Genomic DNA, 27,949 nt, shown 5'->3' with positions numbered 1-27,949 from the left:
ATAGGCTATCAGTATTGGACCCAAAAAATCTCTATTGGTGCACCCCTACTGCTATGTTGTATCTTAAGTCTCCTGTAGGGATCTCCACCTGCCTTAGCTGTTTGTATACTGTTAGTCTCCAGAATCTGGCCCTTCTATCCTCAGAAACTCAAGGTGTGCACGGGACATTTACTCTTCACATTACTGGCCACATCAGGCAAAAAAAGTTGATTTCCAATATAGTCAATTTTTCTTTATATCGGTGCCAATCCAATATTGGACCAATGCAACAGTGCAATCTCTACATAGGAGTACTACCCTAGTGGGGAGCCTAATGAACTCAGTGAAGAACATTTCCTTCCATTGCCCCTTAGTTCTCATCAAGGAGGGGAAGTGAGAATGAACCAGCACTTCCAATGCACATCATTTTATAGTGAAGTACAATGGCTTGATCACCAATATGATCAGCCACTGGAGGGTGACCTGTGAGCATGGCACATATTCTTTTTCAGTTTTTTAAATATGTAGTGTACTGTTTTGCATCAAAATTAAGAGGCGACACCAACAATTTTAATGTAAGGTAAAACTGGTACAGTCTTGGCTCATAAGACATCTTATTTTTGTATCTCTTTCCATACCAAATGCTGTTTTGCAACAACAACATTATTTTACCAATTACTTTTGTAGGGTTTGGCTATCTTAAGCACAGTTTAAGATAGCCAAACCCTATCCTAGAGTAACTAGACACACACACAGACAATTTAGTTATCTGGATTTTAAGTGCTGAAGATGAAGCAGCATCAAGAATTAGTTAGAAAAGTATAGAACTCAAGCCAGAAGAAAGGTTAAAGCTTCATGTTTGATTTTCTACATGATTGTCAGTAGAAAAAAACACCACTTCAAACTAACACACAGCAAGAACTACTGTACAGCCGTTTAGATCTCAGAGCAAAGAGACCTTCGAGCATGCTAAGAATCTGATACTTACTGAAAGTCTTACAGATATCAGATACTGCTTTGAAGACTCTATCAGAGAAATTCACTTTCACTTTCACATATTTCATGTTCGGAAGTTGAAGACGAAGTAATTTATGTTGAGGAGTGAACTGGAGCTTGGCATCAGCTTGTATACCATATTTGTCCAAGGTCCAGTGAGTTTTAAGGAGCCAGGTTTTCTTTTTTTCCCACCACAGTGCATGATCTGACCAGTCTTTCTTGACATCTAGGAGAAAAGAGATTTTAAAAATTAAGCTACGACAGGAAACTATTAAAGCATGTGATTTTATTTCTATTTAAAGAAAGTCTCATTTAAAAAGTGAAAGTCCACCTGACAGCTAGTCAGAGAGTTTGAAATACAAAATTTCAGATACAACTACTTGTATTCCACTTGCACCCACAGGCAACTACTGACAGTGCCCTCACCCGCTGAGTGCTGTAGAAATACAGCAGAGACATGCCCCGTCTGAAGGAGTTTACAAGCTGGATGTTTAAGAAGCTGGTATGCTGTGGGCACAGCTTTCCACAAGGACCTCTGCTGTCTGTTTCCTTGTATTCTCCTCATTTAGCAGTGTTTTTTCTCATGCACCTTTCACCTCTTCTACTTTGGCTTAAAGCTTGCTGGAGCAGAGCCCATTTTTTTGTTCTGTGCTTGCTTGGTGCCTAGCACTATGGGGTCCTGATCTAGGTCTGAGCTCCCCATGCACTGCATGATTTAGATTAGTCAACACAGAGTCAAAGGGCAGGGGCAGGCTGCAATGAAGTGAAGTGACTTTCCCAAGTATCTTGCAGCCAATTGGAGCAGAGGTAGGGAGAAGACCAGGTGGGTGTCAAGTCCCAGCCCAATATATTAAAACTAGAGAAAGTATCTACTGTTCATCCTCTCAGACCCATTTCATATTTTGAATTTTCATACAAAGTAATTTCTCCCTGGTTATGATGAAAGAAGCTCCTCACTGCCAAAAAGTGAAACAGAACTCCTAGGACATGTGGAAAGCAGCGAAACCCAATCAGCACTGCAAGATGAAGACTCCTTCCCCCCCCCCATTTTTTCCTGGTGTTAATTAACAAGGTAAAATATTTTTTACTAGCAGAGAGGTTGCAAAGTGCCTTCCTACAGCTATCTAATGACAAAGTCAACAGTCACAAATAACTTCTACTAACATTAAGCTCTTCCAAGACTTTTGAAATAAAACAAGCTCTATTTGAAAAAGGTTTTGCAAATGCTAAATGCTGAGGTACATAACAATCAACAGTAACTTTGAAAATTCTGGCTAGCAACTGCATACATTGACCTGCTGTGCATATGCAGAATTTTTTCACTTCAGCTCACAGGTCCAGGATCCCACGTGCTGCATGGCATGGAGTCTCTTTCGGTGCTTTCATTACAAGCATTGCTTCTTAGTCATAGTTTAAAACCTAAGTCTAACAACCAAGCAAGTGATCCCCTGAGCTACGTATTTAACATCTGTATTGAGCAGTTTAGGTGAAGACCATACATACAGAATAATGAGGAGGTGCCTGTTAAAGAATCCTACTATCTAGCTAAATGTTACCTGACATGATGAGACAAGGAGAGCACAGTACTGTACGGTGGTGGTAGGATTTTGCTTGTCTACAGTGCATCTATCACATTGATTTCTCCTTCCTCACTCATCCTTCATTGTCATTATTGCATTTTTTTGGAGGATCTGATGTTGTGGGGCAGACAGTCCTGCCAAATTCACAATAGATCTTAAGAGATTTGTGAGGCTGCTCCAAGTTAAACTGCGGGTCAAACCAGTTTTGGTTCCTCTTTGGAAGGGGGATACGCAGGCACTTTTGCTCTCTCGCATCTAACTGGTACTGCAAAACACGCTCCACTGCACTTGAGAATTCAGTTTTGAAAAATAGTGGGGTCTGTGCAAGCACTGAGTTGACACCTGGAAGTCATTATTTTTTAATTGCAATAAAAGCAAATGCTCACATGTTCATACATGAGATTCTCAACACATTTACTAATCCTATAGGAAAGAAAGTGTAGGGTCTTTCGCAGACTTAGTATTATTAGGAAGAACCTAAGTTAGTAGCATATTTCAAGCTCAGGTGGCTTGTGTTAGAATTTTAATAATAAAAAGGAAACTCTAACCCAGTGCCTCTTGCCAAAGCACATAAAACAAACGAAAGGCTCTTTTGGTCAACTTGTTGGTGTCATATGAACACCTCCTGGGTCCCCATCTCCAGATTCTCTTGTGATCGCATCCTGATACCACAGAGAACTAGTTTGCCCCATGTTATGGATGGCTGCTAACATTTACTAAAAGGTCTCTTGTTTCATGCCTAAAATCTGGACTACAAATAATCAAACCAGCCAGCTAAAAAACAAGCAAAGCAAGATAATTTAAGGCAGTAAAGTGCAAGTCAGATGGCCAGTAGTGTACCAAGTACCATATTCTAGAAGTTTTTATCAGAAGGAACATTTCCACAAATATTATCTTTAAACTTCTGGAACTAACTGATTCTATAGTAAGGAAAGAAGATGGAAGAAATTACAATTAACCTTCTGTCTCCTTTTCACCTCTATGCTGCACTTGATTTTTGAGATCAACATACATTTTATAGCACATACAGCATCTTAAAAAATTATATATAAACTCCCCCTCTTTTAGTATACTAATACAGACATAAAGCAAGAATGTCAGCCTGACTTTTCAAGAGCTATGTTCAATCAAACCAAACAAAACCAAATATAGAAAAGCATGCAAACTTGCACAAGTGTTGGCTACTCTCAAAAAAATCTGACAAATCATTACAATGAACTTTGGTAATGAAGTCCAGCTTCTGCTACCCTGGAAGCTTAAAGTTGGCACTGAAAGCAAGAGGCATTTTAAGTCACAAACATGTAACTATAGTGCAAAATGGATGGATTTGGCTTTACATGGTATATTAGTAGTTTTTAGCCATGGTAGAAGACAGTATCATGCAAATTCCTAAGCTGAGACTAATTAACACTTGGAAGAGCGTAGCAAATGGTTATGCTAAGACAGGTATCTCAAACAGTTCTGCACAGTTTTGTGACTTTCTTACACAGGGGTCAACAGCAAATGGACATTTGAAACTAAGCCTTACCGTCAGTTCCTAAACACATGCTATGCTCTGAATTTGTCACTTGCCAATTAGTCCTTACTACAGTTTAATGGCAACAGGAAAAGTGTTTTGAAGCTCCATGCTTCATTTAGGAAATGTATTCCCTACTACCAATGCAGAATCTGAACATTTAACAAGGGTGTCACACTGCTTCCCTCCCTTCAAGCAGTACATTTTCCAACAGCCCTACAAATCTGCGGTACATTTATACTTATTTCAGAGAGTTCAGATCTCAAAGCTAAAAATTATCATATATACCTTATACAATGTATCAAAGCAGAGATGGGAACAGGACCAGAAGCCTTGCTTTAACTACCAAATAATACTCATGCACTGATATTTTTAGCTATTAAGTTCCGCTGCACTATAATCATACTATGTGAAAGAAAAACTACAAATTATTTAATTCAATTAGACTATTCGCAGGCCAAAGAAAACAAGCCCTGCCAAACAAACAGACCTTTGAAGTGGTGATCCAAGATACAGAAAAGGTACACGTTGCATCCATTTGTTAAAATTTACTTGCAGATCTGACGGATGTGATACAGTGGGCCTGCGCACACAGGCCTTTTCAGAAATCCACAACTGTCTGCTAATTCTCAGTACAGAGATAGTCCATTTTAGAAAGGCTTCCTTCCACTCTGCTTTCTTGGGAAGAGGGTATCCACAGAAGGATCTCAAGAGAAGAATGGCATGGCATTTCTATAGGAGACCTGCTTCTTTTGTTTGCTTTATTAAGAGAGTAATGTGAGACTGTCAGTGGCAGTTAGCTCTGATAAAAATAAACACTCTTGTGGCCAAGGGATTTCAAAAGGCTCAGGAGACAGGCCCAACTGTTCACAGGCTCCTGGGCAGACTTTTAGCTACACAAAGCCTACTGCTGTCAGCTGAAGTGGGCCTGCAGCTTGGGCAACTCACGTTCCACCATGCTACAATGAGACTGGCTCAAAGGTGGTGGGAAAAGGAAGAACAATACTTCTTTTCCCGCATTAAAAATAATCTCAGGTCTTAACTTGCATCCAGCAAAATGGAGGCGCTAAGTAATTTGAAAAAGGGGACACCTGTTTACTGAAACTTAAGCAGTCTAAAACCTCGAACATTTCTCCTCAAATAATGCATCACAAAGTTGAAATGTATATTCCAGCCTTATGACCAAGTCGGTCCAGTGCTTCAGACCCCTCTGGCAACCAGAAAGAAGTAAGGACCCTGAGATTGGGTGTGAGGAGGTAGTCCCTTTTCTCCCATCAGGTCATCTTAACACAACTGGAAAAACAACATTAAAAATAGAAAAGAGCAGGCTATTGAAGTCAGCAGCTGCATCAGCCAGCTGTAATACAGACTGGGCTACACAATGCTGTCACCTGCATTAGATGGCACTCAATAGGATTTTTCGAAGCCTAACACATCAGAAGCTGTCGTGCAGCAAAGGCTACATACAATCCAGCCAGCTAATACAGCTTCAGACTCTATAGCCTAGTGGTTCTCAACCTTTCCAGACTCAAGGCACCTCCCCAAAACATACCAGCCCATAGCTTTTACTTATTGCTTGACTACAGAAAAATCAGTCTGAATTCTTTGCAACAGGAGAATTGCTGTAAGACCACAACAGATCAGAATGTTTTTGACTCTATGGATTCCTATTTGAAATCTTTGGGTTTATTTTGTGAATTATAAATAGGCGTTTGCATACCAAGCCCTGCAGCACCCCTCAAAGGGTCTCTAGACACCCCACTTGAGGATCACTGCTGTAGTCTTTTTAATATGGCTTTTTTAATCATATTAAATTAACAGAACTGGAAAAAAAAACAATCCCACATCCAGACAGAAAGAACATGCATATTTTGCCCAGCCTACCGAGACCAGGTGCAAGAGCAGAGGAGGAGTCCTTGCTAAAAAGGACTTTGAAACCACTTTATAGATAAAAAAAAACCAAAAGAAAACAAAGACAGGGTCAACTTTCCATAGTTCACCTTGAAGCCTGGATCTGTTCAAACAGTCTTTCAAGTGTGAGAAGCATTTTAAATTCCCGTGGAAAGAACTCTCCAAAGGCAGAACCTTATGATGAGAAAACAGACAGAGGCGAAGGTCTGCTGTGTGAATATTTTAAAAATAAAAGTGCCCTTAGCTATTAACTCATGCAGATGCACTGCAGTTATAAGCATGCCAGTCCATCAATCTTTGCAATTAGAAATGATAATTTTATTTTGAAACCACCACTGACTTCAAATCTAGAGCTTATGCAGCAGAAAACATGCCTTAATTGAGCTACATGTTGTGCATGTTTTTAGTTTTTGGATTGTCAATGTGCAGATAAAAAAAAAAAAGGTTAAAAACCTGGCACTGCTAGGCATAGTATACAGGCACTTCAAAGTGAAGCAGTTTTGGGAAGTGGCATATGTCCAAGTTACTGAAGTATCATAATTTAAGATGAAGTTCTGCAAGTTTTGAAACGAAGCCCTCAGCGTCCAAGTCTTGCAGTGAAACTCCATTGCATGTTTTGATCATGGGAGTCATTTTTTTTTTTACCATTGCTCTAGTGGCACCTTTGGAGTTTTAAAGGAAAAACATTTTGAAAATTATGCAGTGTGGTCCACTTGCATGATTAGAAGAAAAAGTTTAAGGTTACTTGTATTCTCTTGCACAGGATACCAAAGAAGGCCACTGCATACATTGCTTACAGAAAGCTTTTTGACTTGTTTTATTTATACCAGGTAGTCCAACTGATCAAAACATTTTTTTTTGCTGGACAATTACTCCATTTGTTAAAAGTAGAGTATAAACTACTACCCACTAAGAACGATACTTTTCTTCTCCAGTTCAACAGATGGTATTTATACTCCCGTCAACAAAGGTATTAATATTACTTGGCACACACTCTCTGCAAGCTTATGACTTACCAGTAATAGTATACAAGATTCTGGCAGTATATAAACAACAGTGTATTTTCCTTGTTATTTGGGGATTTCCCTCATTTAAGACAAAGCCATCTTTCTACTATGTGCTGTTAAGAACAGAGAGCTAAAGATCTAACCACCAGGTGCTGAAAGTCACATTTTTTTCTGTGCACACTTAACCTCCATGATATTGATATTTATATTAGGATAACAGGAAACTGCAATAGCAGTGGTCCCCACCTCAGGAAACCATTTTTGCAGAGTAGGTTCCATTTTATGTACGGGTCTCTAATGAAGCTATTGCTATACAAGGAACCTCGATTCAACTGTTTAATGCCCGCAATGCCATAAAGTTAGCAATGAAAATATGTCAAAAAGAATCCTTTTTCTACATGAACTTGAGTAAGTAGGTGTAACATTTCTACGAGTGTGCCTGGTATGAGCACCATAGGATTTTTTTTAAAGATATAGGAAGAGTGAAATCAAAGACCTTTAGCTAAATATGCTTTCCCCTCCAATGCCTCTAGGCTCTTAGGCAAGAAACTAATTTGAAAGACTGAAGATCTTGCGGGACAAAGGCTCCCATTTAGTTCTTAAATTATTATCCAACCCAGCATGTAGTCTCACTGTGCTTCTGGGAAGATCAGTGAAGAGCAAACATAAAGAGTCATGGTCCCCCAAAACCTCAGCCTAACCAAAACAAGACCATGGCAGTTGCGGTCTCAGCCCAGCTGTTTATTTTTCCATGGCAAGGGGGGGGGGGGGGGTGGGAAAGAATTGAGAAACCCATAACCTTTCTCCGATTCCAACTTTCACAAACGCTGAATGCCATGTGCAATCTCTCTCAGTCTAGTTTGTCCTTAGAAGCCTAGGGACAAAGTTAATTGATACTGGCATTTAGCAAAGTCTGAAATCAGTCCACGGCTTGGCCATACAAGCGCTCTCCCTGTCCCCAGGGCCAGATACAGACCACGGGACTCCTCGCGGGCTGGATCAGAACACAGTGGTGGGGCAAGCCATGATGAGGTTAACGCAGACAGTTCTCACCATTCTCCACCCCAACCCAACCCACACACATTGCCGGGGGGCTCCCTACCCTGGATTTTGATGGCAGGTCAGCCCCCAAATTTCTGGCTGCTCCACCACCACAGGCCACAGGCACAGTTTGACACCCCTGATCTATGTGACTATATCTGTAAAGTACAAGATATAAGTACACTTACTAAATATAGAGATAAAAGAATTTCAAAAACCACATTGGCTACCTTACGTTTGTCAGAAACCACATTTGGATCTATGCCAAGGACTGTTTTGTATATAGTGGTGGCACTCCTCTTACAACGTTTGCAACAAAAAGTTTGATAGAGGACACATTTAAAAAGGCTGCCATCTTCAAGAGGTAACCCACGATTTAAAGTTTCTTGAAATAGGGCTTCTGCCTTTGTGCAACTTAATATCAAACCAGCCAGGAGGGATGTAGGGGGGGTACAATGGTGCCATTGCACACCCCTCCAATTCCTGCTCCACCCAGACCTTAATGCCAACTACCTGGCAGTGGCAGCAGCATTCCTATACAGACAGTCCTGGGACAGTCAATTCATTTCATGGCTCATAATCTCCCCGATTTCTCCACTCCACAGGCGTTAAAAACCCTCTCTCCTTTTTAAGGGTCTTGACATTCCACTAGTCAAAGAATCCTCTCTCTGCAGTTCTGCTTTCTGTCTGTTAGCCATTCCTGGCAATGTCTATCTTCTATTTCACAGCCCTCCCTACAAAACGTTTTTAGCTCTAGTTAAAAACCTTAACTCAGATGTGGTGATATTAATTCAGACGTGGAAATGACTGACAGAAAAATACTGGAAGCACTGTCAAAGACACTCAAGACAGGCTAGGTTTTGTTTTATAAATCTGAATGAGATGTGAATTTAACCATAATAGCTACAGGACTAATGACACCATATCATTTGACTATTTTTGCCTAGTATATGGTGTTTTTAAACTTAATATATAATCTAGCAAATTAGTGCACATTCCAATACTGACACTTGTTTTTGCTTTGATCTTAAGCTGAATAATACAGTGCTAGCCCTATAGTATGTTAGTAAATCTTCTAGTTTCTTTTTAACTTGATAAAAGTGTGTTGTGATATGTGATGATGTGCCACGCCATCTGCATGCAACACTCCCTTTTCAAAAAATCCTAGATCTGCCCATTAAGCCATCCCATATCTTTTTACTTGTGAGCATCAGAAATGTCAAGTCAGTTCTTTCTTGGTTCTGCTGAAAGACATTTGGGAGGCTTAAAGTCAGGACTTAAATTAACCAAATGAAGAAAATGGTTTTAAACTAAAAGCCTGGTCCCAGACAAAGCATTCCTCCTAGCTAGGTAATTTTTATTCTTTCTGTAATTCTAAAAGAGGTAGAAATAAATGTTAGTATTGCATTGCTAACATATTCCAAGGGTTGTGGGCAATATTAGGGCCAAAAACCAAAACACACATTTAAGGTATGCCTTGAGATCAGACCAGTCAGGCACGCTTTTGATTTGAAGTCCCATATATCTTTTGACTGAACTACTAATCCTACATTTGTATCATATAAAATAGACACAAGTTCTTCAAAAAGCAAATGGCTTGCCTATGCCACCCTCCCTTACTGAAAAGTCTGGAAGGGAAGAGGCAGATGAGCTTCTCTGGGTAACTGCGGTATCTTTTATTAGACCAACTAAATAGTTGGAAAAATTGTTCTCTGCAAGCTTTCGGGCACAAACACCCATCTTCAGGCAGAGCGAGAGTCTGCTGTTGTTTTGTGCTCTCCTGGATGGGACAAAAGCCAGTGTGCAAACATGCAGGTCTGTGATGTTTCTGTAGGTGTCAAATAGGGATGGGATGAAAATAGGAGAATGCATCTTCTTCTGTTACAATGACCTAAAAAACTGCCTGTATCAGCAGGATAAAGGGAAGAATATTCTACTTCCAACACTGTTCCTGAGGAGCACAAAGGAGGAAAGGCAGTCAAAGAGGAGGAAAAAAGACAAGTCCCAGCAAGTAAGAATTGAAGTTGTGCTATTAATTTGCCATGTTACACAGCCTTGATAATTCTCTCTCACGTACAAGTTACTTCCTATAACCAAGTAGTTTGAGGTTGCTCATAAAAAGTCTAACACACAGTTGCTTTAAATACATTTTAAACAATTATACCCAAACTTTGATGTAACAGACTTTTTCCTGGTGGAAGTGAGAATCTTAAAACATTATTTTTTAATTGTTGCATCACTTGCATCTTTATAGTGTTTTGATTAAGGATTTTGGGCCATTTTTCCCTTTTATTTTAGAATTGCATATAAAAAGGTAGGCACTCTGCCATGGCTACAGCTTTCCCAGAATAATCTATTGCTTTCCAGTAGCAGCAGAATGTGACCTTCCGAGGGGCTGAGCATGAAATACTTGACAACAACAAACACCATATCACCAGAAAAAAAGAAAAAGGAGCCAAAAACTGTCATTTATTTAAAAAAATAAATAAAATATTCTTGGCCAGCTTTGTCTGACAGACAGCTGTTACAGAGCTGATGAAGAAATGCCAGGAGACACTGAAGGAGCGTATACTCCGGGACAAGCCTCTATCACAAGTGGTGCAGAAGATAGGTGGAGCAAGCAATGCACAACTTCAGAATCCCCACCCCAGCTATCAAGGTAAAGTCAGTAAATGTTATTATATGATCAAAATCTTCCTAACTAGTCAAAAGAAAGTGCACATTAAAAAGCCACTCGCCAACAAACGTGCTTTTGCTTAAGTAATCAGAAAAATCCCGGAACTGATGGGAGAATCAGTTCCAAGGCACGTTACTGCCATTTACAGAAAGAAACCACCTTTTTCCTGCAGTGTATTTGCCAGATTCAAAAAGAACATTTTGGATTCTGGACATTAGTTCAATTTGAGACATCAACTGGATATAGCAAAGCAGTTGTGAACAAAAACAGATGGGCAAATGAAGACGCTCTTCCAAATTGTTGTTGGCTTACTGAAATCTGTCTTGCCTTTTACTCCCATTCAGTAATTCTATATATAATTATTATTAATATCATATCATATATTTCACACACACACACACACACACACACACACACATATATATAAAATAGGGCTTAGTCTGCCTGTCTGTCTATAATGCTTTTGGCTAACTGCACATGCGTCCCTGAGAGGACAGGCGGCAATTGGCTGCACGGGCCTAAGTATGAGCTGCTGCCGGGGAAGTTTGTGGTGGTGGTGAACATGCCCCGGCCACCCAAGCAGCAGGGCTTCCCCACACCTCCCTGCCTGAGGGCGAAGGGGGTGGGTCGCGGTGGCGGTGCCCTCCCACTGCCCCAAGAACAGCAGGCAGGGAGGGGGAGACAGCAGGCAGAGAGGGAGGGGAGTGGCTGTTGTTGGGGACAGGTGGCAGAGAAGGAAGAGGGGAGGGGAGGGGAGGGGAGGGGAGGGGAGGGGTCACAGTGGTGGCGCCCCCCCTGCCTCCCAGCCCTGACAGTAGCCGGCGGTGGGAAGCCCTGGTGAGAGGCGGAGGCGGGCAGGGAGTGGGAGCCCCTGCATCAGAGGCTGGAGGAGGCGGCAGTGGTGGTGGCAGAGGGAGTCTTTACATGGCTGGCACCAAAGGGTGAGCGGGGGGCCAGGGGGGCCATGTAAACACTCCCCGAAATCCGTCATTCTTGACAGACAGTTAGCTAGTTCTATATAATCAACAATGGCAAAAAACCACCCCTAAGCCTACTGAAAAGCAGTATTCTGAAAAAAAGCAGAGCTAGGCAATGACTTGTATTGGTATGAACTCAATTACCATATTTACTCGAATCTAAGATAAGCCCCTCCCCCCAATGTAGCATGAGGGGGAAAAACCCCTCATCTTAAATTCAAGTACAAGCCAGGCAAGCAGCTGTTGCAGCTCTGACAGGACCAGGGTGGCTCATGCAGCAAGTGGGGGTGCATGAAACCGGGGGGTGGGGGGCATGGGAAGAGACTCACACTAGCTAGTATCACTAGGGCTGTTCAAGATGATGCACTTACTTGGTCTGTGAAGTAAGTCCATACATTCATGTTACTCCTTAAGCAGTCTCACTGACTTCAGTAAGAGGCAGCACAAAGGTGACACGTACATCTGACTAAATAGGCTGTTGCCTACAAAAGCTTATGCCTCTCTGAACCAGTTAGTTTCTCAGGGTCATGCCACACATTCAAATAAAACTGGATAGAAACCAGCTATAGAGTTGTTACACATTTTTAAGCACTAACTTTGCAGTTGGTTAGCTCTTTTTATAGCTGGATAGTCATTTTTATGGTGTAATAGTTCCTTTGCACTTGTGGCTAGTCTGAATTTATTGTGCGATTAACCAGCTAATTGACTAAGACATGTAGCAGAGGCCTAAGATGCCTTGCCTTCTACCTGACTTCAGATGAATGTGGCTGACTACCCCTCTGTTGATTTCAATGGAACTACCTGAAAAGTATGGTACTATATAGCATGAGCCAGCGTCCACCCCCCCTAGTGTTTCAGGCAGGTTGCCAGGCCTCTTGATATATCAAATAGAATAGAGTTATATTTATATTATAAATAAAAACCAGGCAGTTTTGGGAAATGTATTTTTTTGAGAGGCAAGGATTTTTTGTGATATCTTTTATTGTCGTGACAGTTGTTGGATAAGTTTTTGACATCAAGGGCTCCTCCCTAAGGTCTCAAGCAAGATGTGTTTTTTTTAGTTGGTCTCTTTTAGTGGGGGTTAGTTGAAGAAGATGGTTTCTCAGTTTTTCTGAGGTCCTCTGACATAGCTGTGTTGCATATTTGGAGTTGTGTGCATTAGCTAGAGAGTTACAGGTGGTAAGACCCCAGGGGATGATGTTATGTTTCTCACACAGGCTAAGTAGATGTCACTGTGTAGTCTGTCTTCTTTCTTCTTCAGGTTGTGGATTTTCCACTTTAAACAGCAAATCTCAATATCTTTCAGGCTGTAGTATGGTTGAAGTGCTGTAGTCACCATGATGGTCCAGGGACTGTTCAAAAATTTTGTGGTATCTTAAAGGACTAACTGTATAGTTGAGAGAGCTGCTGGACAAGCTAGTGGGCATCAATGCCTCCAGACTTGAGGAAGAGTGCTTGATGCCTGAAAAACCAGGTTGCTTAGTTGGTTTGATACTGTTTTAGTTTGGGTGCAAAATGCCATACAACGTTTTTTGGGTTTGGACTATCAATGAATTCATCTGCATGCCTGCAAGAGCAGAAAAGTTCAAAAGAAAGTTTCAGCCTGACATTCTGTAATCTACAGAAGGGGACCTGGCTTGTTGAAGAATTAGCAACTTCTCAACTTTAGGAAGTTAAATGACTGAAACGTTATGCTAGAAGCTATTTGCACTGAAGACAAAGAATGTATTGCAAAGAGAGAAATAACACTGCCACATGCCATAAGAAGGACCAAAGATGATTAGCTTGTGTTGGTCATACTGACAAGTGTGTTTTGTCAAAATTGGAAACAACTACCCACTTTTCTGGATGAAGACTCCAGAAAGAAGGATACAATGGTTTGCAGAAACCCATTTAAATTGTTACACACTATTTACATGTGTACCATTTGATGCTATACCAAAGAATACATAGCTGCAGCAATTCATACAGTCAGCTGCTCCTTTTGAAAATCAATCACATTACAATATCCAGCTGTCACTAGACTCTTCAAACACAATCTCTTCAAATGTTTGTGCTACTGAATAGCCTTTGAATACATCTTTTGTGCAGTCATTCCTGTGAATGGAGTGTCACTAGACAAATCCCAGCTAGATTTAAATGAGTTAGTGCAGGTACTGGTCACAGCAGCAGAGAAATCCACGTTGCTGTTCAACATCTCGCTCTGCGACTTATTTGCTATGTACTACGCAAACCCCGATCTGAAGACAGAATTATTAGTTTAGCTGTATAGAAAAGTCCAGAAGAATCGGGATAACATCTGAGTATAAGGGTTTTTTGCCAAAGTATTTTTGACATGGGAAATTCATCCATTGCTATGAACAGGCTGTTTCAATGAATTGGCTTTTTTGACAAAGATATTTAGTCAAACCCCAACCAGCTCTTATAAAACAACAGCCACCCCTCTCCTGCACGTTCTTCCTGCCCCACAGTTACAGGTTTACAATACTGCTCAAACTACTGCTGCCTAGGAGGTCATAAGGACTTTAAGTGCAAATATTTCTCCATAGCCTCTGCCTCAACTTCTGCACATACCCAATCCACCCAGCTCCAAGGAAAATAATTAAACTCACATAATTACCCTGGTTTTTACCTCGGGTCATAAAAAACATGCATCAAAGACTATCAGGAAGTGACATAAAAAGTCACCCTGGACTGTCATCCTAGTGTGTACCTGTGACTGAAAGAGAAATGACTGTTATGCAAGCACAGGAAAGCAAGGTACTCAAGCCATTTTTTCTCTATGGCAAGAGGCATGCATTTCAATCTACTTTCCCATATGAGACCCACTATCATGAGGCATCAACTAAACAGCTACCCAGCAAAAGTCATAGCAACAGGCATTTATAAACGCAACTCCCAAACCGATTAGTAAGGTTTTAGGATTAAACATCACGCAACTAAGAAGATATTTCCATATCATTAATCCTTTTTCTATTCAAACCCTATATACTACTTTTTCCTTGTCCACCTCAGAAGAGGGAAGACACCCCATACATACTCAACACAGATTCGTACCTTGGCAACAATAACGAAGCATTTTTGCCCAAAAGCTTGCTAAGAACTTTTCCCAACTACTCAGTTGCTCTAAAAAGATCACATCTACCCAAAGAAGCTTGCCTGCCTTTGTCCTTAGACCAACATGGCTACAACCAAAACCCCAGCATTTTCCACTATGCAGTTGGAAAAACACTGCCAAGCGTGACTTATCACCCAATAGAAAGTTTATAGGAGATTTTCAGATTCATCTGTAATACATACATGTTGAATTCACCTTTTGAAAGTACTAGTCACCACAGAATACTTCTAAAGATTTTTACAGGGCAGAAAGAGAATATCAAACATTTTAGTAAAATGGTAAGCTAGAAAATAAATAGGTGGTTTGGGAGGGAGGAGAGGGAAGAAACAGAAAGGGAAGTGTATGAACACATTAAAAGACCTCTTTGCATAAAATCAAACAACTTAAAATATAGAAAGAGAAGCAAGCATCATTCCAGAAGTGAGACTATTTTAACACATTACGTAAGACAGAAACCTGAAAGTCTTAAGAGGAAGCTACTGATTTGGGCTGGGTCTAAACTGCAACCCAACAATTTCCTGTCTGTGGTATAACACAAGCTTTGCTTTGGTATTCATGAGAAGACTGTCGCAGTCTACTAAAGGAAACCAGCTCCCAGATTTTTTTTTCCAATACTGCACAAGCCTTTAAGTATGGAGAAACAGGAGATAATTGTTTCAAGCAAACAGTTAATTGGAACTTAGAAAGCTATCCATGTCATCTGCTTAAAAGTAAAATGAACCCCACTCAAGTAAACTGATAACCAAAGACAACGGAGATCTGTGGGAATTCTCCCTCATCTGCAGGTACCGGATGCCAGTGTCATCCAAGCTTTGAGCTACTTCTTTCTGTTTGACTTGACCATCAATACAGACTGCACACAAAGGGGACAGACTGTTAAATACAAGATTATACAGCCATCTGCAAATACCGGTTAAATCAGTTAATATTTTTCGCTAAAGTTGATGAAAACGTATCCAGTTTTCAGACATTTGGAGGCAGAGGTGAATATTTCACTTATGTAAATAAAGGCTACAGCACTTAAGCTCTGATTCTGCAATTTACTGTACCTGTATGGAGTCAAGACAGCTCAGTGCTGGGGCAAGGGGTCTACTGATCACCCAGATCCATCTGAGGGTTCAATGCATAAGACTAACTGTTTAAATTAATAACTAAATGAGAAATTGGAGACAGTCTTTTAGCGCTCAGAAAAATCTTCCATTTGTATTCTAGATATTGAATTGTTCTAGGTCAAGGGAGAGCTTTGCATACATCAAAAGCAAAAGATAATATTGCCAACAAATTATTAAGCCATTTAATGCTAGGGTCCACTACTGTCTTGAAGAAGGGATTATATTTTCTTGCCTGGGAGAGTAAACACAGGGTGCTCTATTAGTTTAAAGAATTTAAGAATACAGAGCACTTCTCAAAACAGGGCGTGTTTGGCAGTTTTTGAAGGAAGGATAATTTTGGCCCCCGCCACACGCCAAACCTCAAGCCCTCCCCACGCCACCTTCCACCCCTCTCATACCTTTGATAGATGCCTTTTGTGGTCATTAGCTGACATCTTCCTAGACCATTTTAAGTACTCCTATTTAAAAGTGACCTGAACCAAAATTAAAATATATATGACCATTCGAATCACTAAAAATACTAAATGTTTGACAAACACTTTTTACTCAAGACTCAAGTAGCTGAAGTTGCATTTAGGAGCAAGTACTGCCTGTTAAACAGAGAGCATGCCAAACTGTACAAGTCATTTCCTGTTTAGGAAGGAAATTTATGGAATTTTAGCACATTGAGCCATTTACTGCATTATACAAGGAAAACCACTCACTACCATGCCTCAAAAAAACGTAAGCAGTTTTTCAAGTGTATGCACCCTTAAATAAGGTGTGGGGTTCATACAGAGCAGTCCTTTATAGCAACAAGTTATATAACTGTATATTATTAATATTAAGGACTGCTTAAATGGTTGTTTTTAAAAGTAAGTTTCCTTTTGATGCATGGAGATGATCAGCTTATGATCAGAAGCTGTAACTCATAACTTTGTTCAAGTTACGTGTAGATGCTCTGAAAGCAAGAGCTAATCTTTATTGAATAAACGCCTTGTCTCACTCCCCCCGGGGGCACTGAGAATAACAGCTTGATTATACATTGTATAAGAAAAGATTTTCCTTTATAGCCATATTATGTTTGTTACTTCTCAGTTTCAAGTGCCCCATTGTTCTTGTATTATGGGAAAGCAAACTCGGTCACCAACTGGCCTTCGTTTAAGCCTTCTCACAGAAGTTGGAAGTAAATGGAATGAGCCATAAGGAAGACAGCAGCAGTGGAGACAAAGTCATTTTGGACCGTGTTCTGTAATGTGGGCAATAGAGGAACTTGGGTGTTAATGCTAAACTTTTCTTTTCTTAAATCTAGGTTTAGACTAAATTTTTATTAGATCTTAAATTGTTTAAAGAGGGTTCATTGCAAGTTCAAGATAATGATTTTCTGCATAAAGTATTCAGTGTACAAGGCAGTTTATCAAGTACTATAAAGCCTCAAATTCAAAATCGGTAATCAATAGCATTGCGTTTCCTTGGTACCTTATTCATAACCTTCTAAAATGTTCCATTAAGACAAAAAAGATGACTTGTTGCTTCAAATTGTACAACTGATCTTCCCTAAAGTGGTACAATACCACTAAATTTACTGGCAATGTAAGAAGGACAGACAGAACATAAAATAAATCTACAGAGCATAAGATTTTCTTGACTGATTTAATGAACTGGAGTCTCATTTCAAAGTTTTAAGCAGAAGCAGGAATACAATTGAGCTATACTGATAAAAAAATATTTGATACTGCATGCGACTCCTTCCCTACCCTTCATTTTGGACATGTCCCATAAGCAAACACAGATGTAGCAAAGCGCACCACCTCCCAAGCAGCTGACAACTCATTGTCAAAATGAGAGGAGGCAAAATGTTGCCAGTGACATTTTTTTTAATGACAGGAAGTCACAAGCATGGATGCGATTCATAAAAAGCTAAATCAGAAAAGACCTTACTGTCTCTACATAAAAGCCTATTAACAACTCATCAAGAGCAGTTTTATATTTATCGCACTTAAAGGTAAGATGCCACAGACTCCTAGGAACCTTGCATTTCAGGCCAAAGACAGATGAGTAAATCTCTCTTCACACACATGGGATTTTTTGTCACATTTGCTGGCTTTCGTGAAAAACACCCAAGAGATTTCCATGTTAGATCTGTTTAACTTTCAATACAGAAAGACTCAAAATTCCAAAAACAGTTAGTTTTCTTTAATCTATTCCCCACTGCCTTTAACTGTTTTTATTAGATACCAATAATTGTGCTTTCTTCCCCACCTCCAATAAACGACATCTTTATCAAATGCTAACATGCAGGCATCTTTATAGAAAGAATCCCTGACAAAGACGCATCCTTTTATTGTACAGCTCTGCAAGCATACCTGGTAAACATTTACATTATCTGCCAGACATTACTTAACCCCACACCAACTGCTTCTGTCAAAACATAGTTTCGTAGCTGGTAGGGTTGGAAGGGACCTAAGCAGATCATCCAGGCCGACCCCCTGCCATGGGCAGGAAAGGATGCTGGGGTCAAACAACCCTGGCTAGGGGGCTGTCTAGCTTCCTTCTGAAGACCCCCAGGGTAGGGACAAGCACCACTTCTCTTGGAAGTTGGTTCCAGCTCCTAGCTGCCCTGACTGTGAAGTAGTGCTTCCTGATATCCAGCCTGAATCTACTCTCCGTCAACTTATGGATATTGTTCCTTGTTATCCCTGGTAGTGCTCGGGGGAACAGGGACTCTCCCATTGCCTGCTGGTCCCCCTTGGCAAGCTCGCAGACGGCCACCAGATCCCCTCTCAGCTTTCTCCTGTGGAGGCTGAACAGGTTCAGGTCTCATAGCCGCTCATAGGGCCTACCCTGCTGCCCCCTGATCATGCAAGTGACCCTCCTCTGGACCCTCTCCATGCTGTCTACATCCCTCCTGAAGTGCGGCACCCAGAACTGGACGCAGTACTCCAACTGCGGCCTGACCAGTGCCGCACAGAGGGAGAGGATCACCTCCTTGGACCTGCTTATGATGCATCTGTGGATGCATGACAAGGTGCGGATGGCCTTCCTGAGCGCGTCCCCACATTGGCGGCCCATGTTCTTTTTGGGATCAATAATGACTCCAAGATCCCTTTCTGCCTCTGTGCTGATGAGAAGGGACCTCCCCAGCCTGTAGGTCTGCTGCTGGTTCTTCCTCCCCAGGTACAACACCCTGCACTTGTCAGTGTTGAATCTCATTCTATTCTTATCCACCCACTTCTGTAACCTGTCGAGATCTAGTTGTAGCCTGTCCCTCTCCTCTAGCGTGCCCACTTCTCCCCACATCTTAGTGTCATCTGCGAACTTGAACAGGGTGCTTTTCACCCCCTCGTCCAAATCTCCGATGAAGATATTGAACAGTGCAGGCCCGAGGACCGAGCCCTGGGGAACCCACTGCCCACGTCCCTCCGGGTCAAAAATGACCCGTCCACCACCACTCTCTGGGTGCAGCCCTTCAGCCAATTTGCAACCCATCTGACTGTGTAGGCATCGATACAGGCCACAGCTGGAGTACTGTGTCCAGTTCTGGGCACCCCACTTCAAGAGGGATGTGGACAACATGGAGAGGGTCCAGAGGAGGCCACCCGCATGATCCGGGGACAGCAGGGCAGACCTTACAATGAGAGGCTACAGGACCTGAACCTGTTCAGCCTTCACAAGAGAAGGCTGAGGGGGGACCTTGTGACCGTCTATAAACCGTTTGGGGGAGACCTTGTTTCTCCTAGCGCCCCCCCGGGATAACAAGGAGTAGCGGTCACAAGTTGTTGGAGAGTAGGTTTAGATTAGACACCTGTAAGAACTACTTCACTGTCAGGACAGTTAGGATCTGGAACCAACTTCCAAGGGAAGTGGTGCTGGCTCCTACCCTGAGGGTCTTTAAGAAGCGGCTTGATGCCTACCTGGCTGGGGTCACTTGAGACCAGTTTTCTTCCTGTCCAGGCAGGGGGTCGGACTTGAAGATTGACAAGGTCCCTTCCGACCCTACTTCTATGATACCACAGACGCCTAATTTTTTAATGAGGATGGGGTGAGACAGTGTCGAAGGCCTTCCTAAAGTCCAGAAAGACTACGTTTACCACGACACCTGCATCCAAGGCTTTTGTGACCTGGTCATAGAAGGCCACCAGTTTGATCTGACAGGACCTGCCCCTAATGAACCTGTGTTGATTGCCCCTAAGCATAAACTCCCCTGCTGACCCCTTGCACATGTGCTCCTGGATAGCTTCTTCAGGACCAAGGAAAGACTAACAGGTCTATAGTTTCCTGGGTCCTCTTTCCTCCCTTTTTTGAAAATGGAGACCATTGACCCTTTTCCAGTCGTCAGGCACCTCACCAGAGCACCACGAGTGCTCATAAAGCTGTGCCAGGGGTCCTGCAATGACCTCTGCCAGTTCCCTAAGCACTCTGGGGTGGAGATCGTCAGGACCTGCTGATCTGAACACATCTAGTCCCTCCAGAAGTTCTCCGACTAGGTCCTCACTGACCCTGGGCCTGGCTGCGCCTCCCCTGGGTCCGTCGGAAATCCCAGTGGGGGGGAGGGATTTCCCAGTCCCTCTCAGAAAAATGTAAGCAAAGAATCTGTTAAAGAGATTAGCTTTGTCATCTGGTGCTACCACGTGAATTTGTTATTTGTGAATGTAGCTGGTTCACAGTCCACATACTTTATATAATAAAAAGAATGCACCTTTTAAATGTACTCTTTGGTGCACAGCATGTCAAGAAGCTTCATGCATGCTATTTCAAAAGAGTAAGATTTAAATCCGTAAGTATTTAAAACAAAGCATAGCTGGTCAACCATCTTTGTTCATCATCTTTTTGCTCCTACCAATGTTACTAAGAGCTTTCTGTTTACAAATGAGCACGGCAAAACCCTCCAAAGCCACTGCAAGAGCAACCAACATGAGTTTCCTGTGTTTTCATTGCAGGCCCTCCACCCCAAGAGATCCCCATTTTGGTAAGAAGAATCAATAAGCAGTGTTTATAAATTCTGAAGGAAGAGACCTAAAGCACTGCTTCCTAGCACAAAGCAACCTTTTTCCAGACATATCAGGTTTTTCAGATTCTGAGGGTTTAACCAAACTGATGTGCTGTAAACCATGTTCGGAAGTTTGCTGGAAAAAACCATTGTAAAAAGGCTGAACTGGCTATAGGCTAGCACTGACTAAAATCTAACTCAGTATGCTGAATCGATAGTTTGTGACAACTGTCATAACATGCAATACACAATACGATTAACAACTGAATTCCAGTACAGTGATCTGTGCTTCTCCTCAGTATTTATACAGTTGACAAGAAGCCTATTATGGCATGGGCTACATAATAGGTACTAGTATTCTTAAAGAGAACAGTGCCAAAAACATAGTTTTTTCACATTAAATACTACTGTATGTAATAATATTTGTATATTAATCATTACAATAGGGAAATTAATCATTTTAATTCACCTGAATACCCCAGATCTTCATCTGTTGCTCAGGTGTGTTTTCAATCGCTGCCTGAAACAGCAAAACTAGATTTTGTACGGTGCATACGCTTCATGGGTTTTTCAGACTTGAATAGTCACTTGATACTTGTAAATGCAGACTGCATCTGCAAGGACCACTCCACTTACAAACTTGCAGCTAAGGAGGAAGAGAAGTATTCTCTTTTCCTTCTGGTGCAGGACAGCACCCCACTGAACATACCAGTTCACTTCCAGACCTCCCAGAGGCTAGAGACAGACCTTTTTCTCTCTAAACAAATGGTAGTATGTAGACTCCATTCTTCCCATACAATCTTATCAAATACACACGATGTGAGTGAGGCTAGATATAAATTTGGAGCTTCATCACTCTTCTTTGCCAAGCTGTCCAGTAAAATGGGAAGATTTTTTTCCCCAGACGTGGTCCTGAAAGGAGAGCATCTGCTCAGTCAGTTCTGTTCCCCAAACTCTGGCATGCATCCACTTATGCATCTCAAGCAAAAACAGGGACTTCATCCTCCCACTTTACTCAGCCTTAGTGAGGCTGCAGCTGGAGTACTGTGTCCGGTTTTGGGCCCCCCACTTCAGGAGGGACGTGGATAAGCTTGAGAGAATCCAGAGGAGAGCCACCCATATGATCAAAGGCCAAGAGAGCGAGCCTTGGGAGGAGAGGCTGAGGGACATGGGACTCTTCAGCCTGGTGAAGAGAAGGATCAGGGGGACTTGGTGGCAGCCTATATGTACATACAGGGGTGCACCAGGATCTGGGAGAACAGTTGCTCACCAGGGCACCCCAAGGGATAACAAGGTCTAACAGCCACAAACTTCTGGAAGGCCGATTTAGACTGGACATAAGAAAAAACGTCTTTACTGTCCAGGGTCTGGCACAGACTCCCCCCAGAGGTGGTGCAAACACCTACTCTGGACTCATTCAAATGGCGTTTGCATGCTTATCTTGCAGGGGTCACTTGACCACAGCAGACTTCCTGCCTATGGCCGGGGGGCCGGACCTGATCTCACGCGGTCCCTTCTAGCCCCTAATGTCTATGAATGCATGATATTTAGATAGGTTATTTCCTGATTCTGGAACAGGATCAATATGAGTTTGCCCTTATACCTATAACAAGAAACTTTGACATCAGGGGATTTCTGGAAGAAAGAAAGATCAACTTGCAGGGTTCAGCTTCAGGATAAGGGCCTTAGTTTCTCCCCACTGAATGACTATACAAACTTGATGAACACACAAGTCCAACAAAATCCCTTAGAACAGAAAAGTATATAGCAATCACAGACATTACTTAAAATTAGAAGTCTCAACATTTGAACATAGAATTTAATCTTCAAATCAAGGAAATCAGTAAAATCTTCACTACCAACCTGGAAAGACGAAACTTTAGACCATAATAAAAAGTGGACATTTGCTATAACGGGACCACTAAGGACAAAGGTTTTTCACACATGCACAAAAGAGATTTTTAAACACAGATACAAGCCAATATGTCTGGAGAAAAAAGTTCCAGACACAGGTCTTTAGCTGAAAGAAGGCATTGGGAAAGAGGCATTCTGAAAGCAATCCCGAATCCCAAGGCTGGACACTGAGGCTGTGCTAGCCTACAAGGAGTCACCAGCGATTTTGTTTCCCCACATTACATAGCTGTGCCGTGCCTGTCTGAGTAGACAAGCCTTTCCTATACATTAGCAGTGTCAAAGATATAGCCGGGTTGGATCTGGCTCATGAAGCCCCATTATCTAGACCCTGGTGCTGCCCCCGGGTTTGAGCTGATCCACAAGGCACCTGCCCCACCTGGTTCAGAAGATATGGGCCCAGTTTGGGACATACCCCTCCCCATCCCAAATCCAGTGCCCATCCAGGATTTGTGCCACATGGACCAGCTGGAGCAGCACCACATGCAGTACGGGTCCTGGACTGGCCACCAGATCTGATATACTGGAAATATACTGGTGGAAGGGGAAAACAGGGCCAGATGAGCTTGACAGCCCTGCTATACAATTTTAATGCAACTGAAAAAGGAACATTGTTCCCAATGCTGTATACTTCAGTGCTAGAAAAATCCTGACAGACTGGAGAGAATTAAAAGAGCAAATAAAAATAATTAGGGGCTGGGAAGAACTTACATAAAGAAAGATTAAAACTGCAGAAGGGGAGGACAGCAATGCAAGAAAAAAAAAAATAAGTTTAAGGATGTGACCATCCTCAGTAGAGAAGTTATTTAGGGCACTACCTGTATACCCACAGTAATAAACCCGCGTGCAGATGTGAAATCTATTCTTTTCTCTGGAACCTAAAATGTGATAGTTACCATTTCCCCTGCATAATGCAGTGTAAAAATATGGATCCAAATAAATGCCATATAAACAAGGCAATCATTATGTGAATTAAGTATTTTTGATAATATCAGCCACTGATTAAATGCCCAGTTCAGCCAGGCACTTTAGTATGTTCTTAAAGCTTAGCACAAATATCTTCCCATTTAAGACATTTCAACTGTCCTGACCTGGGGGTCCCAAAGCACTCTGGCTCATTTAAGCAGCTTCCTGTCTCAAATTCCTGTATATATAAGCTTATAAACAACACAGAGACTAAAGGGTACATTATTATTTCATTACATGATAAGCAGTGGTTTTGTTTTCCCATTTATGAAAGTTGACTGGATTGAGTCCCGCCCCCCCACAATCACCTTCTGAAAATCCCTTTGTAGCTAAGGCACAAAAATAACATACTAAAACCGATTTTCTATAGAGCCAACGCTCTCAAGCTCAAGAATCCTGGGTACAAACACTTGCTTCCTTTTGAAGCCAGTATATTTATATCTGCCTTTTCCTTCCTTCAACTTCAGATAATTAATAAATCAGTATCAAAACCTTAGTATTGTGCATGACTGGATTTTTTTCAGGCTACACAAATAGCTTATTTGAAAAGACTTGTAAGTACAGCTAAAAATCAAATCAGATATAGTGTAAGACTTATTTTATTTGGGCAATTACATCAATCAGTGTAAACCATATTGCTACAGGAACAAAAATGTGATTACTGACGTGAGTTTGTGATTACTGATGAGCATTTCAGACCAAGCGTTAGCTCATTGTGACCAGAGAGTTTTAGGAGTACTCAGTTAGGACAGGTACTGTAAAACTATTTACCCACTAGATATCAAAGAAATCAGCTTTTTGGTAAAGCCAGCTATTTTATACCTCTTGGTTGAGGTTTCCTTTTCACTGTAGCTCACACAAATGGGTCCTTTGTCCAGGTGTGAAACTCAAGGTTATGGGGATACCATGATACTGCCCACAACTCCTCTCCATCTGATGCTGAAAGACCTGGCGCAAAGACAAGCCCTGATTCACTCGAATTGAAGTCAGTGGACTAAACTACAGTCTTGCTCGGGTTCCCGAGCTGCACCGACTTCAGCAGAACTAGGCATTTAAGGGAAGGCTACAGGGATAAACCGCGATTCAAAAATAGGGTCGTTAGTATTATCTGTAAAACTGGGGAACCCCCTGCAAATATTCCCGTTCATCAACATCGTCCTACTCAACCCACGCGTAGGTCCTAATCTCGCATGCCCAATGCCAGGCACTCAATAACGCGCTCTTGCAAAGCTGTCACTAACGTTTGACAGCCCAGACACAGGATTTTCTTGTTTGCCTTCTTAGGTTTTCCTATCAGGCGTTTTCTACTCGCCCCAAAACACCACGTACAACTGCTCTCCGCCTGCCCCCAGTCCGCTTCTGCGAGCCGACACCAACGTGAGGACGCGCAGCAAACGAGGGGCCGGCTGAGCTTTCAGGCAGCAGTGACCCGCAGAGGGTCACGTACGTACGGTCCCTAAAGCTGCAACCGCGTTTTGCAATATCGGGTCGTCTCTGGCTAGTGCAAAATCCGCTTCACCTCCGCGTCCGTGCCACTACACAACACGCCGGCCTCTCCGAACCTTGACTGCTCGCTCGGTCGCAGATCCCCCGCCGGCCGGACGACGGTCTCGGCACGAGTCGGAGACGTTATTTTCGATGAAGGGGCGCAGGGCGACCCCGGCTACATCGTCCCAGCCCAGGCGGGTCGGAAACCCCCCCACGGAGGGAGACGCGGACAAGCGGGAAGCCCGAGCGTTTCACCGCCCTCCTAGCCAGAAAGTTTTTCCCTGATATCCGACCTCAGCTTCCCCCGCTGCCATTTGGGGCTGGCTGCTGTTATCCGAGATCTGCTTGGATTACACCGGAGCGGGGACGCAGGAAACGCAGCCGCCAGCCCCCCGAGGCTGCCTCGCGCCACCCCCGACCCAGACCCAGTCTCCCCCCAGGAGACAAGCTGCAAACCCGGCCTCAGAGCCAGGGGTGCGGGGCTCGCCACCCTCCCCACGCCCAGCCCACGTGCCCGGGGGGCACTGGGGGTACTGGCCCCCCCGGGGGGGGGGGGCCGGGCCTCACCCAGCTTCTCCACCAGCTTCAGCATGACGCCGCCGATGTGCACCTCGCCCGTCACCCGCAGCGTCACGTCGCGGCCCAGGTCCGTGACATGGACGTTGAGCTCCCACGTCCCGTCCGCGTAGCAGCCGTCCGGCATGCGGATGCCGTCCAGGGCCATCGCGCCGTGTGCTGCTCCCGCTCCCGCTCCCGCTCCCGCGGCAATGGAGGCGCCGTCCGGCCCGAGCGGAGCGGAGAGGAGAGGAGCGGCCTCGCCCTCGCCCACCCCCGCCCCCGGCCGCCGCCGCCGCCTGAGGGGGCCGCCGCGCGGGGAGGGGCCGGGAGGGCGGGGGTCGCGGGGGGCGGGGCGGGGGCGGGGCCGCGGGCGCTGCCCTTGTATGGAAGCGCGGGCAGCGCGCGGGGGGAGGGGGCGGGGCCCACATCCGGGACACGGCGGGGGGCGGGGCGCAACGGTCCTTGGAGACCCCAACGGTCACAGGGGGAGGGGGAGGGTGTCCCCAACAGTTATGGGAGGGGGCGAATGTGCCCCCAACGGTCACGGGGGGAGGGGCAAATGTGCCCCCAACGGTCATGAGGGGGGGTGAATGTGGCCCCAGTGGTCATGGGGGGGGGCAGTGAATGAGCCCTCCCCAACTGTCATGAGGGAGGCAAGTGTTCCCCCCATGGTCATTGAAGGGGCAAGTGTTGCACCAATGGTCATGGGGGGGCAAGTGTGCCCACAATGGTCATGGGAAGGGGGGGCAAATGTGCCCCCAACAGTGAGGGGGTGAGTGTGCCCCCAAGTCATGGGGGGGGGTGAGTGTGCCCACAGTGGTCATAGTGGGGGAGTGAGTGTGCTCCCAAAGTCATGAGGGGGACAAGTGAACCTCTCAACAGTCACTGAGGGGGGTGAATGTGCCCCCAACGGTCATGGGGGGCAGCAAGTGTGCCCCCAACAGGCATCAAGGGGGGCGAGTGTGCCCCCAATCATCATGGCAAGGGGCAAATGTGCCCCCAACAGTTATGAGGGGGGCAAATGTGCCCCTAATGGTCATGGGGGGGGTGAACGAGAACCGCAACGGTCATGGGAGGGCAAATGTGCCTCCGGTGGTCATTGAGGGAGGCAAGTGTGCCCCCAACAGTTATGGGGGGCAAGTATGCTCCCAATGGTCATGGGGGGTGAGTGTTGACCCCAACAGTCACAAGGGGGACGAGCGTGCCCCCCAAAGGTCATGGGAGGGCACATGTACCCCCAGTGGTCATTGAGGGGGGTGAGTGTGCCCCAATGGTCATGGGGGGGGAGCAAATGTGCCCCCAATGGTTATGGGTGGGGGAGAGAACGTGCTCCCAACAGTCATGAGGGAGACGAGTGAGCTCCCCAATGGTCACTGAAGGGGGCAAGTGTGCCCCCAACAGTCACTGGGGGGGCGTGTGCCCCGTTGGACAACGGTCATTGGGAGGGGAAACGAACGTGCCCCCAACAGTCATTGAGGGGGTGCTGAGGCAAAGGTGCGGAGCGCGGTGGCGGCCGGCGGGGCAGTCCCCGTTGCTGCTGCCCCAGAGCCAGGCCGACTGCGGGGTGCAGAGGCAAAAGTGAAAGTGGCTCCTTCCCTCGCCTCAGGGCCACGAGGGCGCGGAGGAGCCGCCTCAGCGGGACAGAGGAAGCCGCAGCCGCAGCCGGCGTGCAGGGGGAAGTGGTTGCCTCAGACTGGCTTCTCGGCACTTTGTATCCGCACCAGCTCTGCCCTCCCACACCCGAGCCCACGCTCCTGCCCAGCCTCCGTCCCCCAGCCCGGCCAGCTGCGGAGGTGTTCACCAGCACGGCGGTGCCTGGTGCCTCGCGTTCAAATGAAAGCCGGAGAGAAACCAGCTCTGGAGTTGTGACACGTTTTCAAGCCCTAAGTTTATAAGGGGTCGGCTCTTGGTAGAGCTGGAGAGGCATTTTTATCCGGCCATCGCTTCTCTGTCTGTGTGGCACTTTACCAGTGAATTACATAATATAGGTAATGTATGGCCTGTCCACATTTATTTCTTGCTTCACCAGTGAATTGTGTAATATAAGTCAGTGCTTTCCAACCTTTTTAGACCATGGACTGGGAAACCATGGACTGGAAGTGACCGCGGACCAGCAAACTGTGGACCAGCATACTGCAGTCCA

At 44.2% G+C, this 27,949-nt stretch overlaps 1 protein-coding gene across 2 annotated transcripts in view; it reads right to left on the bottom strand.

Annotated features, from left to right (window-relative positions):
- The window catches only part of FERMT2 (FERM domain containing kindlin 2), an 85,264-nt gene extending 59,170 nt beyond the window's left edge, over nt 1-26,094 (bottom strand). Inside the window, exons 1-2 of one of the 2 annotated variants that reach the window (XM_006278432.4) lie at nt 25,816-26,094; nt 968-1,201 (exon numbers count right to left, since the gene is read on the bottom strand). In XM_006278432.4, coding sequence (XP_006278494.1) covers nt 968-1,201; nt 25,816-25,972 — 391 coding nt within the window. In that variant the 5' untranslated portion in view covers nt 25,973-26,094. The remainder of the gene's footprint in view (nt 1-967; nt 1,202-25,815) is intronic. The other variant, XM_006278433.4, reaches the window with a different exon arrangement.
- Between the last annotated feature and the right edge of the window lie 1,855 nt (nt 26,095-27,949).

The sequence above is a fragment of the Alligator mississippiensis genome, chromosome 2, assembly GCF_030867095.1.
Source record: "Alligator mississippiensis isolate rAllMis1 chromosome 2, rAllMis1, whole genome shotgun sequence".
NCBI classification, from domain to species: Eukaryota; Metazoa; Chordata; order Crocodylia; family Alligatoridae; genus Alligator; species Alligator mississippiensis.
This window is presented reverse-complemented; position numbering and strand designations above follow the sequence as displayed.